We start from the raw sequence: 18,361 nt of genomic DNA, 5'->3' as shown, positions 1-18,361 counted from the left end.
CATCTTTTTATGACTGCCTTCCTGTAGCTTTTATATACAAGGCAAATCTGTCACTTTTACTAGCCTGATAGCATTCTCTTTCAAAGCAACAATTCATGTGTCTGCATCTTTATAATGTGCATGATGGGGACTTCGTTGACTTTGTTTTAGACCTACAACACATTTGTTCAGTTCCTAGCTGTATATACTGGTGTAGTATCTCATTATCACCAGGTGCCTCATAGAATTACAGCTAAGGGAAGTTGGGGGTTTTGGTAATTTAGATTTTTTTTTTTCTCTTCTGTTTGGGCTTTTCTTTTTAAGAGATGAGAAAGTATCTGTCAGGGCAAAACAGATTTGATTTGGGGAATGTAATTCATTGCCAGTTAACATAAACATCTAATATTGAGAAACAAAGAAATATTTGAACACTTAGGGAGAACACTGTTCCTCCACCTTTCCCAGGTTCAGCTTCACTGCAGGCACCCCTCCTTCCTCCTTTCTAGTCTCTGTTCTTCTGGCTATGGTTACAGGTGTCTCTTGGAGGGACAGTAGGAGGTACAGGAGATCAGGGCCAAGATGTAGCCTTTGTTTCTGCTGCTACTTGGTTTCTCGGGTAGGTTACCAGCTGCAATGTTGCAAAAGAGCAAATGTACTTTTGCTGTGTTCATAAGGTATCAGAGGACACATGTTCTCTAAGCTGAACTGGAAAATGCAGGTTTCATTTATGTCATCCACAAATATTGCTCTGTTCTCAGCTGATCTGCATTGTCATCTTTGTATCTTGTCTTGATTTTACTTTTTAGTTCATTATTAGAAGTGAAATTCTGTGAAGTTTAACTTCAGAAAGGCATATTTCATGTTTTTACTCTACTTTCTGGCTACCACTGTGTGACTCTATTCTTGTGGTGTATATATGTATCTTGCATATTTTGTTGAAATCAAGGATATGTAATTTATGCTTTAATTTGCTTGTAGAACTTGTAGAACTTATTACCTTTCCAGGAAGCTGTGCAAAATAAATCTTAGAAAATGATTTTATTAAATTGTAGATATGTGCCTCATTTTGTAGAAGAAGTAATTGAAACGTGAAAGAATAGCATGCCTGTTGCAGACAGAAGAAAAAGGTTTGTGTGTTCTTGCACACAGAGCTGTGCTTAATCACACATTTCATTTTCAGTTATTTGGGCTAATTATCAAAAAGATGAGCCACACTTCAGTTATTATGGTACTGTAAAACAATTAAATTAAAAAAAACTTACACTGATCATAGCAAAAAAAAATTGCCATAGGGGTGTTCCTCCCAAATTTAGTATCTATGCATTAATAATTCCATAATGCCTGTTAACTCATCCAGACACTTTTATATTTTGCAGATTATTGCTCAATTGTAACACTTGTGGACCAATCAAATGTGAAGCTAACATGTAGTCTTTTTAGTGGAAACCTAGATTTTCTACCAAAAATTTACAAAGTTGGAGATATTGTTCGATTTCATAGAATAAAGGTATGTACTCGGATGTGGGGGGTTTATATGCTTGCTTTTCTGCACTGAGAGGAGCAACTTCCTTAGTTCTATATGTACAGAAATTAACTCTTCGAGACATTGGATAAAGCAGCTGGTTGTTAAAACAGCTGTGGTTATGGTATGGACCAAAACTGAAAGTAAACTATTACATTTTTCAACAACAACAATAATATTTATTAAACTACTTGACAAAAAATCATGTGGTACTTCTATATGGATAGAATTTAACTGACATAAATCAGCACAATTTATTCCTCTTCAAACTGATAGGATTGAGGAGTTTCTTTAGCTCTTCTGTTGTGGAGCAGTTTAGGTCAGCTGGAGAATCACCCCAGTAGAGGGAATCTGTCTGGGCTTGTTAGTGTGCAGTGTGCTCCTGCTGCTGCTCCAGTGTTATCCTGCATTACTCCCTATTTATCTGTATCAAAGGGCATGCAGGAAACTGTTTGTAGCTTTGATACTGCTTCTGCTGGATGTTTTTCTAATGCCTGCTGCAACTGTATAGGGAAGAGGAACCACCCTGCATGGAATGAATAGAAATCTTGTAATGCTGGACCATGGTTAAAGAGGTGCATAATAGGACCAAAGATGTGATTTTGCAGTTAATTTGCAACATAACCATGCATATTTATTTTTTACGTAAAGTAATTATAGCAGAAATTGAATGTAATGAAAGAGGCCAGTAAAAAAAACAAAAAAACCCAAAACACCAAGAATAAAACAACAAGAAAAAAAACCCAGTTTGCATATCTGAACACTATTGAGAGTGTCCTGGGAAACTTAAGAAATGTAGGAAATTTAGGATTGTACCAAAGGATGATAAAAGGGATAAATATCTGTAGTATTAAGCATGTACATTTTGAAATGCTGTAGCAGGAGAACAAAGAAGAAAACCCCATGACAATAAATGTAAAAAGTGGTAAGATCTATCCAGTATTTGAGTTTCATACTACTGAGATTGTTAAGAAAGAACTTGTTAAGATTCAGAAACAGTCTTAAGTTACTCCTCTATATTATAAGTATTTACAATTGAGAGAGAAATTAGCTGACCTATTCTGGGTTAGTATAAGGTTTCTCTAAGGTCATCTGTATATGTAATAAAAGTGGAATTAAATTGTGCTTACATTTTGAAGCTTGTGTGCTGATTAGTACTTCAGATGTGTTATCAGTCTTGGAAGTTCATGAATTTGACTTCAGATGGGAAAGTCTTACACTAAATTTTAATATTTTCTCTGAATTCATCAGGGTAAATGTTGTACAGATACATTCATTTCAGAAATTCAGTGGAGATAACTTGTTTATTGCTTCTGAAAACAGAGTACATGTATTATAAATGTGAAGAAGGAGAAAGTAGAAAGGAACTGGTCAAAATAGTAGCATTGAAAAGTGAAAAGTTGTATGCTTGTGGTAGGTCAGTATTGGATTTCTAAGTACACATTAAGAAAATTAACAGGACCAGTATCAGGAAATTTATGTAGGCACCCTCTTTTATGCAAACATTGTATTGTCCAACTTCTACTATTTATTATTATCACAAACTTACTAAGGAAACCTACTGATATAGCACAGGTAAAGGACCTCACTGTTCTGATTTAGCACCACTTTTTTGAGGAGATCTAGAATTCTAGAATCCTTGTCAGTAGGTACTTTACCATTCTCCAAGATGATGTCCAGTATTTAAAGAGAGGGTCTATCAATTCGCTTCTCATATACACTTTTTTTTCCATCACAGTTGAGCTGTTCTAAGTGGTTTCCAGTCCTAACAGACCTCCAGCTGCTCACAGTCCATGTCTCTTCAGATGCATGAGCTCACAGCTTGTTTAATTACTTTCTAAGTGAAAATGATCTAGAGTGACTAAGATGTCTTTTTCTGGGTGGGAATGTTCTGATTACCCCAGACTAAGTAACAGGTACTTTGGAAGTTTTCTGACACAAAAGCCTGGTGTCAGCTTCTGGGAATGAACTGGGAAGGACCTCTTTCTCTTTCAGCCACAAGCAGCCTAGTAGGTATGACTTCTAATTACACTTTCTGCAGTTTCTCCTTCACTCTTTGTGCTTTTGTCTTCAGGCTTTAATCACCTTTTCTTAGCTTGCTGAATGGAAAGCAAGCCATGGTAGCAGAGGCCACAGTCTGTGAAAGCTGTGCTTACCAGTGAGGACAGATAGGTATACACAGCCATTACAGCTGTGTCCTCATGTTCTGTCTGCCCCAGATATGCTTTCCAGGAAGTTGACATTAATAGCAAACACATTTTAAAAATCACTGCTCCCACTTACACTTTTGGCTTCTAATGGATAGCTCGTCCTCATAGTAACAGAGGTGTGGGCAAGATCTGATGGCCAGAGCTAATAAGAATTTAATGAAGAGGATTTTTTTGGAATTATTTTGGATAGAGGGTAATTTAATTTGCTTAGTATTTGTTTCAGAGAAGGATAATTTTAAGTGTGTTAGTAATAGAACTGGAAAATTATCTAGTTTTATTACATTTCTGTTAATATTTCTTGAAGTGCATCTTTATGCACGTCATCTCATGGTTTCTCATGAATTACAGAATTTAGTGATTTACAGTACTGTACCTGGTCTTTCAGCCATAATCAGTGCTCTGCAGAGATTGTGGAAGGTGAGCCCCCCATCTCCCAGTATAAAAGCAAGGCCTGTGATCTATTTGTCTAGTCTTCTCCTACTACCTTCATGGCAAAGAAAGAGTTTTCTTAGGTGGATTTTTCTGGACCTTCTTTTTTATTGTTCGCTGTGAATGCTCTTAATATCTTGGAAATAATGCCTAATGGTACACTGTGAAAGAGTGGGAAGGGGCAATCTGCTGGCACTGGTTAGCCTGCAATATTTTGTACTCCCTTGACTTAGGAGTTTTGGCTGGTATTCTGCCTTTCTTAAAATGCCTCAAACCCTGCCATGGTGATAGAATGGTTAATTTCCTCTTTGGCTTTTCTCTAGTATTCTTTATTACCTCTGAATGATTCACAAACAAGAACTTATTTCCTCACTTCCAGTGAAGAGAATTGGTATTTGATTTCCATTTTAATGTTTGAGGATTGGAAAAAGGGAAGCACATTCTTATTTTGGTGTTCATCTTGTTCAGTGTACTCTAATTGTTTAATTGCAGTCAGGATGTCCAGGATGTGTTTTGGTGGCCCTTTTTCCTGAATGCACAGCATTGCAGAGCAATGCATTGCATTACAGAGCTGTGTGATCCATGTGCAACACTTGGGGAATGAAGACCAAGACACTGACCTCTGATTGTAAACTTCACTTGTATGGCTTCCCTGGCATGGTGCAAACTCTGTAGCAATTACAAAGCCTTAATTCTCTAGCTTTTTGTCATAGTAATCCTGATGCTGTTCTCTTCTCTTACTTTCAGTAACCTTAACTTCTTCTGTACATAGGGGCCAGTTGCTGTTACAAATGAAGTAGGAATTGTAAAGTGGTCACCCTCTTTCTTAGACAGTATTATTGCATCACCACTGCACTTCTCAAGTCATGAACCATGTTAGAAAATATTGTGTAGAAAAATAGGGTCCTGGGGGTTATGGAACATGGTATTATAACATAAATGCATCATGAGCTGAACTGAGTTTGCACAGACATCAGTAACTGCCATCTACTAACCTTGGGATAATCATGGATTATAATCCTGTTGTTTTAGTGTGGTGGTTAGATCACAGAATCAGAGAATCATTAAGATTGGAAGTTACCTTCATGATCATCAAATCTAACCTTTGGCCAAATACCACCATGCCCAATGCAGCATCCTAGATCTCTAGAATAAAAAAGTGGAGAAAAACACCAGGAAAATCAGATTCCTTGAATGCTACTGATTGTGTATTCGTCTGATTCAGACTCTTTAGATTTACAGTGTAAACACATAGTCTCTTTGAGCAAAAGGATTTAATAGCCACAATATAGATGGTTATTCCTTTCATAGATCTGTAGATTGACAAGTGTAAGATGTAGGCTTTGCTAGGGAATTTCTAAGGTGTTTATCCACAGAGGAGGGGGAATCTGAATGTCAAATATATGGAGCATAGCTTCATATCAACATAGAAGTATCACACTCCCTTTTTTGTTATCCTTACTAGTTCTGTTCTGTCTCTCTTCTTGTGCATCACTCCCCTAAATCTAGTAATATTTAACATAGCATTCGTTCCACTGTGTTGCTTACTTTGATCTTTAAACAATCTGCTGTTATTTCCAGGAGCAATCTTACTTTTGCACTTAGCTAGCAGTTTGTCACTTTGTGCTCTCTCCTTTAGTTTAATCCAGTTTGTCCAATGAAAGTTGATTTCTTTTCTTCTTTCTACTTGATGCAATATGGAAGGTACTGGGAGAAAGACACAGCAGGAATATCTTCTCACTTCTTATTCCTGGGCAGCTCTAGCCATAGCTGTCAGGTTGATAAGCATGAGGAGGAAAGTCTGGAGCTTGGATGTATAGCATGCTGCATGATCATTAAACTTTGACAGAATAGAGCTCCCGGACTCTTAGTGTCTTCTGAGAAAATGTGGTCCAAATATATAAACTTGGCCAAAATTAGGTTTGAGACTTTCTACTAAAAAAGATGTTGAAGAGCATGTGTCTTTTTGCACTGCTACCCAGTTTTCAAATTATTTTTCTGAAGAGTGGAAGGAATTAAATTTTTTTTTAGTAAGCAGTTAGGAGATTTTTTTAATACAGAAAAAAACAACTTTTTTTTTTTTTAGACATGTCAGTATTAATATTGCTTGTGGTTCTCCTTCAAAATTTCTGTAAGGCATACAACTCACTTTGAATGGAATTTAAATTAAAAACAAGTATTTTTCCTATAGTAAATAATGTCAGGAAATAATGACTGTAGGCAGTTGATAGTGTCTCTGTAATTTCAAGTCTTAGCAATTTGCAAATATGATTTTCCTATCAGTATTTTTGGTCAAGTTACTGGATCAGGTTTTTAATATGTAGAAAATATTCCAAAATAGTAATTTTTTACTCTATTAGAATTTCTAAAGCAGTATCACAGTGCCTGCTGGCTTTTTACATTACTAGACCAGAAATTATTTTAACTGACTTAAGTGTATAAACTTCTTGCATACAAATTTTTCCACAAAATACTTATATCTTCAGGTGAATTGAATTGGTAAATAAAATACATTATATTGCTCATTTTCTTCTTTAATTTAATGTGTTTCTATTGCTACAGATGTTTCAAACAATCTTACTTTGCAGGCAGCAATTCAGGAATGCTAGAGAATAAGTTATCACTTATGGTCCTAATATCTAAATGTGTTTATCATGTCTTCAAAAAAAAAATCATTTTACTTCCATGTGACTATCTTTGTTAGTTTTCTTTTAGGAGGTGCCTCCACATAGTTTGTATAGTTCAGTTTTCTTCTTGTGATATTTGAACATATTCAAAATGGTTTAATTTTTACTTCAAATGACTCCTCTGTTTCATTAGTATCTCTCTGTTCATACAGCTGGCAGTATAAGTAAACCAAAATTACATTATTAAAATACAAGAAAATATAATCAGTATCCTCTATTATCCAAATTTGTTTAGACTATTTACTTAAGATGAGAAAACATTTACAAAATATAATGAAATATACCAGATGCATTCTGGTGGGTTTTTTTCTGACAGGATACTTTCCTTCATGCAAATATCATCAGTGACAATCATAAAAAATTGAGATCTTCCTTCTTAGTATAAAAACATACATTACTTTGGTATATGTTGTTTCCCTAGGCATTTTTTGATATTCTAAGATGATCTGTGCCTGCAGTGGTTTCATAAAAGTCCTTTGCTTCTATAATTTAACAATCAGTTTTGATGGAAAGCTACCATGGAGAAGCTATTATTCCAGCTTTATACACTACTTACTATCACACTTTTCCATTTAGTGAAACGAATAACACCATCTTCAGAAAAAAAAAATAAAGATGTGTTTTACTTTGCTGTAAATCTATTTATAAATATTTCAAGATTAGCTTCTTTTCAATAACGATATTCAGTATAGGGTTGTACCCCATAGAAAATCACTAGAGTTTATTGTCCATGTAGTTTATTAAGGTGACATTTCACCTATTGTTCTTTAGTTTACAGAAACTATGCCAAAGACTCCTGCAATATGTATTGGAATTTACTTGCTTAGAACAAGCTAAACGCATTTTATCTGCTCCATTTTTTGTCCCAGAGGATATTTTTATTTAGCAACCATTATTTATTAAAATTATTTTAAATTCTCAGGGAATTTTTAAAGAGATAGCAGTCTGCCCTGTTTCCCTGTTAACCCCCTGCTTCAGCCTCCCTCACCATTTTTTTAAAATATAGGTCCACATCCTCTAGAAATGACACAAAATCTAATGAGGGGGAAATCATTGTCATATGCAAAAGTCCCATATTGGCTCTTTTATAAATTTAATTCAATTTCAAAATCATTTGGACAATACAACATATTTACTTTATCAGTGCCTAACTTGATCTGAGATCTGCATGAGTGCCATAATGAAACAACATTTTTCCACAGATTTTGTTCATTTTACACTCCAGTGATCCCTCTTGACTTTAGCAATGATTTTTCTTAAAGGACAAGCCCAGAGAATTTCTGTTGGCCATCATCTGTTTTGTGGGTCCAACACAAGTAATTTTCCAGCTGTGAAATACTTTGTTCTGTAACCCATTCTACATTTTCTTCTCCTGTTTCTTCTGTTGTTCACTAAATAATATTGTTGAATTCTGTTTACATTTGAGAGGACTCAGTGGCTTCTCCACCTGCCTGTGCCTGTGGACATCTGGTTTGGCTAAAGATCATTGGTAATTTTCTCTTCATGACAGTTGAGATTTACCTTCTTACATATTTTATTTCTTTTTTTAAATTATTATTTTATAATTGCCTCTTCCAACATTAAGGCTGATTTCAAATTCACTAAATGAGGGTATTGGGAGATGTCAGAAGTACAGTATGTCAGCCTCCTGAATGATCAAAGCATGACATAAAGGGTTTGAGAAAAGAGGAAAATAACTGATGGTGGAAGCCCAGGGAGACAAAGTACTTTTTTTCTGGTTTTGTGAAAGGCTTAGAGCCTTTGCAGAATTTTTACTAAGAAAAATACCAAGATATTTTTATGATGTTTTTAAAGAACTAATGAAGAAATAAATGAACAGGTAAATTAGAAATTAAAACACTTCAAGAAACATTTGACATGTCAGACAAGATATGATAAATACTCTTGAAGTACATTTTGATACAGGATGAATAGGTAAAAGTGATGAGAGTTTTCATCCCCTCTGGATGTTACCTGTTTAGAGAAGCTATGGAATATAATGCCAGTGATAGCAACTAACGTAAATCTGTGTGTTTATGTTACATCTTACAGGGGAACATGTTTTCCCAGATTGTAGATAATAGGGGGAAATTGGTTATGAAACCTTGCATTTTCCTTATTTGTCCTTTGGCTTTTCTTGCATTTTCAATATTTAAATGTAAGGTTAAAAGATTGAAGCTTTTCAGTGTTTCTCTGAAAAAAAACTTCATCCTGAATTGATGTGTTCCATTGGTCAGGTTTAAAGAATGCTTAAGTAAATCAAGGTTTATCTTAGAGATGACCCTTAATACATTTATGCATTATGTCAGAGTAGCAGGGATTAAAGGAGTTCCTGTCACCAAGATTGAACTGCTTTGCATATGAATTTCCAAGGTCAATGAATGCCTGATTTGTTTGCTTTTTAAATTTCACTATGTTTATAAAATATAGGCCTAAATCATTGGCAGTGTTGTGCTGTTTAGAACTTCTGACACACACTGCATGTTCTGCACTTTCAGATCAGTGGGACTTTCAACCATTTGGAAGTTGAGCGCTGGAAATCCCATACTAGACTGTCTCAGAAATGCCGTGTTCGTGACTGTTACCACTTACTTGGTGACCCCACATTAATTAGAAAGGGATGGAGCAAAACAGACTGTTTCAGATTTCTGGATAATGAGTCATGCAGTGCTTTGATATAGATAAATCTGTAATTGCAGGGTGCAGTAAGGCTAGACTAGACCCTTGAAGGAATGCTTTAGACTTTAAATACTGTGTTTCATATGGCAGCAGATACACAGCAAAATCAGCAGGATCTGGGAGACCTGCATAGGCAGGGCAATAGACATTGTATAGTTGTGATAGCTGCATTCATAATTCAAGGAATGAAAGCTCATCACTGGTTGCTTTATGGAAAGCAAATATCTCCTTGAACTGATGTATTTTTTCAGTTCAGTAATATTGGGAAATGGCTATTGTGAGGTGCCAAAACCAGGAATCCGTAATAACTTTGCCATTACTCTGCTGTGTAAACCCTAAAAATTAACTTCTCTTGTGCTTTAGTTTCCCCATTTACAAGAGCAATCCTGATATGTTACCCAAACAAATATTTTGATGTGTGCAAATAAAATACTCTGTAAAGATGCTGTAGGTATAAATGTTACAGGTAACTCTTAGTCTGCCTCTTCAAAAATTTTTGTGTAAGATGATATTTCTGCTTATACATTTTGTTTTCTTATTATTAATTTTACCTTTTTGTTTTGTTTTTGTTTTTACTCTATTCTCCCAATAGAAACAGGGACAGAAATGGTTAGTGGTCCATTTTCCATGCACATGATAAAGCAGAAATATATTTGTTTATCCATGCAGTACAAACTGGTTTTTTTCTCATTCATATTTTATTACAGATCAGGGAATACAATGGACAGATGCAGGGAATTACCAGTGGGGGATTTGCATCCTTAACATTTGATGGAACTGTAGGAGCTCCGGTAGTTCCTCGAACTTCTAGCAGAGTGTACACGTTCATGGATGAAGAACAGAAAACAATAGAAGAGTTACGTATTTGGGCAGCCAGTAATATTTCCATCTCTGGACCAGCAACAAAATTGTCTGGTGTTCAACCAATGCTGTTCTTTGATCTCACTTGCCAGCTGGTAGGAAAAGCAAAAGTGGATGGATCTTCTTTTCTTCTAAAGGTAGACTTCCTTTTGAAAAATAGTATTTTAGGTTTATTAAGACACTGTGATACATTTTTCAATAAAACAGACATATTAATTTAAATAATACTGTGTAGATAAATGTTTTTAGCGTAAACAAATCTGTGATCCTTGGCTATTTTGTTTTTATGAAAACAGAATAGAAAGCCTGGTTGTCTTTGAAGTTGATCACCTGAATTGTTTTTTTACATGGGTTTATTAAGATGGCATTATAGAGATCATCATTTCACAAAGATTTGTACATATATATCACAAGATTTCTTAGCCTTGAAAAATATTGTTAGTTTTAAACTGTATCCTTGTTTTCTAGTTAGCAGCATTTACTGTTTGTTTTTCTAGATTTGATGGATATGATTAGTGCAGTAAGTAGCACTGCCTAAAAAGAATGAATGGATTATGTTATCATGACGAATTTCAGGTAGCTTCTTTTAGTTACACATAAGCACTCTGGCCATCAGTGCTTACTGAAAATACAAAATGCAAAGTGCCACAGAACAAAAGAGCAGATTCCAAAGTCCTTTTCATTTAGTTAATTAACATTAACTAAATGAAAAGGAGGTCTCCACAATATTCCTAGTTTTGGTTCAGATGTATCAGTATGGTGTTATTACAAGACTCTTCTGTATTTATTTTTGTACTTGATTGTTAAAACATAAGTAATGATCAAGCTTTTATTTTCCATTTTGTGACTTCATAAAATTATTTATTGGTTCTACTGTGTTAAACTGTATTGTTACAATATTTTTAGAATTAGCACTTGGCATTGTTCCTTCATTGAAGCAGCAAAGATTTTTCTCATACAGAACAACGCATTACTACAGAGAAACAAACCTTAAGTGCATCCTGTAACATATTCTGCAACTGCAACAAACATTTCCATTTAATTATGCCTTGTGAAATAGATGTCAAATGAGACCCAGTAAATTTTCATGACTTTGTGGACTGTAATTAAGTTGTTCATTAATAAGTGTATCTTCAGCATTGAAAGACATTTTGCAAGGACAGACACAAGTGCTTTCTTAAATAATTATTTCTTTACAGGCTTTCTATGTTGTAAGACCTGAAGTTAATTTTGTCACTTTTGTATAGTAAAGGTGATGACTTGGGGAAATTTTGGGGTAGACTTAGGAAGATAGAAGTCTGAGGTCAAATTATGGTTGATCAGTTATTTAGCATAAAATATTAAATATCTAAATATGTTTTACAATACATTGGACAAGCTTAAAAATGCTACATTAATATTCTGTTGCTAAATTCCTCCATTTTTCAACAATGGCAAAATCCATTTCTGATATTAAATACTGATTATGATAGAAAAGAAACCTTTCTAGAAACTTGTCGACAGATTTCTGATTTTTTTTTGATTTGCTAAATAAACCAAACAAAACAACCAATTCAATACCAGCTCAAATTGAGTGATCATTAAATATTATTTTATTGTATTGTTTTGATGTTTCATTTTACAATAATGTTTTACATTTTTTTTCCAAGTATATCTGTTAAATTAATGGTTGATTATACTATGAAAAATTATTATTATTATTATAAGCATTGATCTCATGTACCTAGTGGGGACTGCTTCAAAGACAACTAAAATGAATTTCAGCAATTTTGTGCATCACCTGTAGCATAGCTTTTAAATAACACTTGATAAATAAATTCCTGTTTGCACAGCAGCAGAGTAGGGCATGGCATAAAGATGGCATCACTGAGCTGTTAGTGTTTTCCATTTTCTGAGAATTTTATTAGTCATATTGGAGGAGACTAAAGAATACACACTAGAAATTATTCTGTCATGTATGCCTTTCATAAGAGTTTTATTATTAATCTTTTCTTCCTTTCTGTCTGTCAGTTAAATTGTGTACATTAAGGTAAATCATACAATGAGCATATTCTGCTGAAGATAGAAACTGGTATTTTGTTTCTCCCATTTCAGTGTTTTCCAATCATGGTGATCAAGTGTTATCACTAACTTTTCTTTAGCTCCAATCTGTTCATGACTAGTAATAGAAAAATTTGTTGTTTCTTACTCAGAATTAATTTAACCAGTTTGGGTTTTATTCCAGTATTCATTTTTAAAACCAAGACAGCTTGAAACCAGGATGTTTTCATGTTTAGTGTAAAGTAGAGCTTCCAAGCTCCTGAGGTAGAGAGGTTTATCTGTTTTTGTATTTGTGCAAGAAAAAACCCAATCCCAACTACTTTTGAAAGATTTTTTTTTAAGAAATTTCACTAGCTTATAAATTCCTCTAAAAGGTACCCTGGTGCCAGCCCTGTTAGTTCCTCTGGCAAAGGACATTTTAGAACTAAGTCACCATCCTTTTTATCTGAAAAGGGAGCATGCAGGCTATTTTAATCCATTTGTCAGATCATCTCTCCAGTGCAGAATTACCAAAGTGTACCAAGTAAAGCCAGTTGAAAAATAATGAAAAAATTGACAAATTCAAGATTCTTTACTCTGTCAGTGACTAAATTTGTAGTATATATGCACTAAATCTGTTTTCAAGCTGAGTTCTGGAAAAGATGTGATAATTCAAGCAATAGACAACCTCTCTTTCAAAGGTGGTTTTAAGTACTTCATGGTGCAGGATCAGAAGATAACAGGCTTTTTTTAATCTGTGGCAGCATATACCACCTCATTATCTGGGTCCTTCAGAATGTACTCTTATTTGGCGACATAATTTGATGTCATGGGTCATTTTCGCTGTGAACAGTTTTCCCTTTTATCTCTTGGTTCTGGATGCATATTCCATGAGTCCATATTCCTTGTGCATTTATACATGGCTCTGCTTATTCTTAGATCTTTTCCTGTGGGTCTGTTGATCCAAAGCAGTTAAATATAAGAGGTAGAAATCCTTTAAAAATTAGGCTTTAGTGTCTTTTTTTCTTGCCCTCTGCAGTGCCTAACTCATGGGACAAAGCACTTTGGAATCACACTGTCTGAAATTGGAAAATAGGTTCTTCTGCTGAACCTACATGTATGAAATCCTATGAAAAGCCGCATTTCAGAATTCCAAATTCTTCCAGATTTTTGTTTTACTATGCCAGTATATCAAACCATTATTTTTGAGTCTTTGAGAAGAGTGTATCTTCAGAAACTCAGGAGACAATAGTTTACAGAATAATGTTTGGGTTAAGAAGTAAGATTTTGAGTTCAAGGTGTTAAGCCTGTCAGTAAACTTACCTTTTCACAACACTTTGATAGCTGAAAAATAACTACTGATACTTCAGTACTTGGAGTGTATTAGGATTTAGCTTTAGGCAAACAAGTTTTAAAATCCTTGTTAATAAATATAGGTTTAAGTATCGATGCTTTTCTCATATGTTCTGGGTAACTAGCAGTGTATACTGCTATAGGAGATCATCAGTAATTAAGTCAATATATGCTGTATATGCATATGTAATATGTGTATATGCACTCAGTATTCACATACTGTAGCTGGAGTGGTTAAAAAACCCTTATTACCAGGATTAAAATATTAAGTACAGATAGTTCTGCATATGATGAATTCTGATAGTTGTGACAGCTGACCCTGAGATTGTCTCAGCTGCTCAGAGCATGGTGCTGAGAGCACCAAGGTTGAGGGTTCAATCCTCATGTGGACCATTCACTTAAGAGTTAGACTTGATGATCTTTGTGGGTCCCTTCCAGCTCAGAATATTGTGTCATTTTGTGCTGGATAAGCAGCTGAGCTTTTGCTAGAGCTGTTCATTTTCTTATTTATTTAAATATTAACAAATTCCAGGTCTTAACCCTTGATTATGCTCTCTGTAGAGGTTATTTTATGCTCTGTAAGGAGTAATAAGTTACAAAATCCTGTAAGGTCTAATTCAAGTATTTTAAGGACTTTTAGATTGAGACTACAACTAAGATCTCTTACTGTTAATAATTTTTAATTTAAAAAAATGTAAAAAGTTATTTAAAGTCTGAATCTAAAGTATTCTGAGCACATTGAAATAGTTCATTTGCATTGCAGGTTTGGGATGGCACTGAATGTCCCTACCCCACATGGAAGGTGCCTGTAGAAGCAAAAGATCTGGAAGGAGAAAAAGTTCTTCTTCATCAGCTGAGAAATCTAGCAGTGGACATTCTGGTCTATGATAATCATGTACAACTGGCAGAATCACTTAAGGTAATTTCACTCTCTTTTTGTGGCCCGTTTTCTGATTAGAAATCACTTCAGAGAATGCATCAATTCAGTTCTGCTGTAATTGGTTTCATGTACCTCTTTATCTTTCACTGTGTTTCCCATACCTTTTATTTGAATGCAAAACTTCTTCAACATGTGTTAAACAAGCTCATTACCCAAAAATTGCCATGAAAAATTCTTCAAATTAAGCACTTTCCAGACACTGCAACATAATAGATAATACAGTGAAAATAATGCTCTCAGAAAATGTATTCTGTGCTTTAGAATTATTTTTAAATTATGCAATCCAGTGTTAAACCTGTAGTCCTGTTAAAGACCTTTAATTCTTAAATCAATAGAAGATTTTCTGTTCTGTAAGCTGCAGTTTGCAGTGCAATCTTCATTTAGTAGGTCAGTAATGTTGATTATACTTAGATAGAGAAAACAACAACATAATTAAACATCAGATCTTCAGCAATACTGCCATCTTGCTTCTGAATACTGGAACTTGGCAAAGAATGCATCTTTCATTTCATGCCTTGCCCTCTATACTCAAGATCATTTTTAAGAAAACATTTTACCAGAAAATAAAGATAATGATAACCGTTTTGTGTGCTGGGTCTATCAGCAGACATGAAATAATTTTGATAAATTAACACACATTCATAAGTAAATTACATATAGCAAAATAAGTATAAGAATTTGTGTAAGAATTCATAACAAAACTGACAGAAGTATTTCATTACTTTCAAGTTCTCTTCCAGAATTTTTCTCTTGTTAACTGGTGTAAAAAAACTATGTTCTGGTGAAATGGTATGTTTTAAATATGAAGGAAAAAAGTATTTTAATATTAACAAAACATATTTTGTTGATTAGCTGATAATACTCCATTTATTATTCTCCCCCATTTATATGCAGGAATTAAATCACAATATATATTGAGTATGTGATACATGGGATGTCTTCATACTCACTCTCAGTTTTTTTACTTCCTATCCACTTGCTCTTTCACATTTCTGGAGCATTTTTATCTTTTCTGGATACTGCACTGTGTAGTAGAAGGTTTAATAATTTCAAAGGAAATTGTTAAGAAACCCCCCTTGACCTCTTGTGGGTGTTTTTTTCCCTCTGCCTATATCCAAAGCCGCAGTAGTTTCAGTCATGCAAGTTGTAGAAGTTTCAAATTAGGTGATTTTTGTACACCACTTTCTAGTTGCTTGTCTTAGTGGAGTTATCAAAAAAAAAGGGCTGGTATGCTGGCAACTAAATTTCAGAAATATTTACTAATTTCAGATTACAACGTGTAGAATTAATTGTGTTTCAGAGAGTAATTTTTATCTCTATATATATACACACATATCTATTATAAAACTTGGCAGGAACTTTCCCTAAGATAGAGGAGTTTTTTAAAGGCTTTTAAATACTAGTAGAAATTATGTCATATTATAAAACAAGTATAATCCAAATATGTATGATATTTTATTGAGTTCAGGCTCTTGTTACGCAAAGTTTTTTTTAAATTCACTTTTGTAGCAGTGTAGAACTGGCAGGTGTTTAGTGTATCCCCACGCACCTTCCCAAGTGTGATTAGATATTTTGCCAGTTTGTGGTTTCAGACACAATAAAAAGTGCACTATTTTTCAGTCTTCGTTTCTATACTTAGCACTAGCTTAGAGTGGCCTTTTTTAATGTGAATTGTTACAGAATTGTTAGGTTACAGTCTTGCCTGTTGTTGTGTACCATTTGCAATGACAGTTACAGCTTGGAAATTATGTTTTATGTTGGAGCAATCTGTTTTATGCAACCTTGATAACAAGAAGAGCAGATTTATAAAAATCTTGACATGCATGTTCTTATTTTAAAATCATATCTGTAGACACATGTTCAGACAAGTAACTGAGTAAGTACTACACACCAGAGAAAATGGGTAATACATTACAGGGAATTTTTGGCAAATCCTGGAGCACAGTGTCAGGGAAATTGCTGCAAGAGTTTGTTAAAAACTTCAGATCATCTGTCCAGAGAATACTGAAGATATGAACACTTTATCTCATTTTCTAAGACAAACAATACTTAAAATGTTAAATGGAGGGAACTTTAGTTAAAGGAATGTTGAAGGTATGTTGCAGTTGATACTGCAAGTAGACTCTTTCCCTCTAGATTTACTGGCCTCCCTTTCCTGCTGGGCAAGACTGTGGCTTTTCAGCAACACAAAAAGAATTTTCAGAAATCTCATCTCTGAAGCAGATTATTATTGCCTGGGGCATAAGGACATGGCAAGACCTACAGCTAAGCAAAGAAAATGGTGTTCACTGCTTTTTCTTGAAGTTCCCTCTTCCTCCTGGCAATGTACCTGGAGTAGATGAAGCTTTCTCACAACTGTAGGAACATCAGCCTACAACTGACTGGAATACAGTTGCTCCACATTCTTTAGCCTTATACCAATTTCCCAGAACTTCTCCAGGCTCACTGACTTTGCCGTGCAGTTTGGGAGTAGGTCTGTGACATGAGTTTTTCCATCTGGGGCATTTTGCTTAGGTGGTAAGCATCAAGGTGAGTGAGTGATCAGCAGGTATCCAGCTGCCCACAGCTGGCCAGAGATTTCCTTATTTTTCTCTTTCACTGAGTGTGTGATCCAGTGCATTCCTCTTCTGGCTTGATGCCACCAGTTCTGTGTTGCCATCCATTTTATGGATAGTGCAATTAAAACAATTAACTTTGAGCATACATACGAGTCCTAGTCCATAGTTCCACAGTATTTGCTCTGTGTTACATATCTTCAGATGTAGAATCTGTATATTTTCAGCTGTTTCTCCCACCATGTCATGCTGTGTCTTTCATTATAGTAGTTTGAACTAAGAAGTTTGCTTTCCTAGTGCCAGAGTCACATTTTCAAAATACAGCTCAAATGAGTTCACTGCATGGCCACAATATCTAGCTTCATATTTTTCAGACCTAGGTAACATTCCTTTGACATGTGAGTTGTATTCTCCCCACTTCTGTGTTTTTACTCTTTGAAAAGGGAAAAAAAAAAAAAAAAAAACCCAAGACCCACTCTTGAGTCTTTCAAACTCTTAAATGTATTTAAGTTGGTATTTCTTACTGACCAAGATGGTGCCCAAATGCCATATATATGCTTTGTGTCATTCGGAGAAAGTTGTGCGCTATTTACTCAGTAAAATTAGACAGTTGATGCAATAAAAATGATGACAAAGAAATACCACAGAATATAATCAACCATAAGTATAGGCAAAAAAATACATACAGGTGAATTTATTAGGTGATTGCTGCAGATAAAGACAGCTTCTTGTGTGCCTTTTTGTACAAACATGAATATTTACCTGCAATGACACATGCTATTGTGAATTCACTGAATTCCAGAGTGATTGTGAGCACACTATATGTTTTGAAATAATCATGAGAATTTCCTGTGCTAAAAGGTTGTTCTAGTTAACTGGTTATAGGGAACTGCATATATGACTTCTGCATTTCAATTCTCTGTACCCCCTTAATATGCATTCTTTAAATAGTAATATTTGAATTAGATTGAAAATATGGTATTTGTATATTTTATGTTACTACAATAAATGTTTTTATTCACTTTTATTTCACTTTTAAATGAACTTCCTCTAAATTAGGTAGGTCATAAACAGAACTGCTGTGAAGTCAAGCGAGGAGCTGGGTTTGTAGATTTTAGTGATGGCTC

At 34.6% G+C, this 18,361-nt stretch overlaps 1 protein-coding gene across 13 annotated transcripts in view; it reads left to right on the top strand.

Annotated features, from left to right (window-relative positions):
* Nucleotides 1–18,361, top strand: part of POT1 (protection of telomeres 1) — a 61,870-nt gene that overhangs the window by 24,517 nt on the left and 18,992 nt on the right. For 12 of the 13 annotated variants that reach the window (XM_030960302.1, XM_030960314.1, XM_030960312.1 and 9 more), the window contains 3 exons: nucleotides 1,356–1,486; nucleotides 10,214–10,504; nucleotides 14,503–14,658. In XM_030960302.1, the coding sequence (XP_030816162.1) occupies nucleotides 1,356–1,486; nucleotides 10,214–10,504; nucleotides 14,503–14,658 (578 nt within the window). The remainder of the gene's footprint in view (nucleotides 1–1,355; nucleotides 1,487–10,213; nucleotides 10,505–14,502; nucleotides 14,659–18,361) is intronic. The other variant, XM_030960316.1, reaches the window with a different exon arrangement.

This window comes from Camarhynchus parvulus, chromosome 1A (genome assembly GCF_901933205.1).
Source record: "Camarhynchus parvulus chromosome 1A, STF_HiC, whole genome shotgun sequence".
Taxonomy (NCBI): Eukaryota; Metazoa; Chordata; class Aves; order Passeriformes; family Thraupidae; genus Camarhynchus; species Camarhynchus parvulus.
The sequence above is the reverse complement of the archived record's forward strand: the minus strand, read 5'-3'. Positions and strand labels throughout refer to the sequence as shown.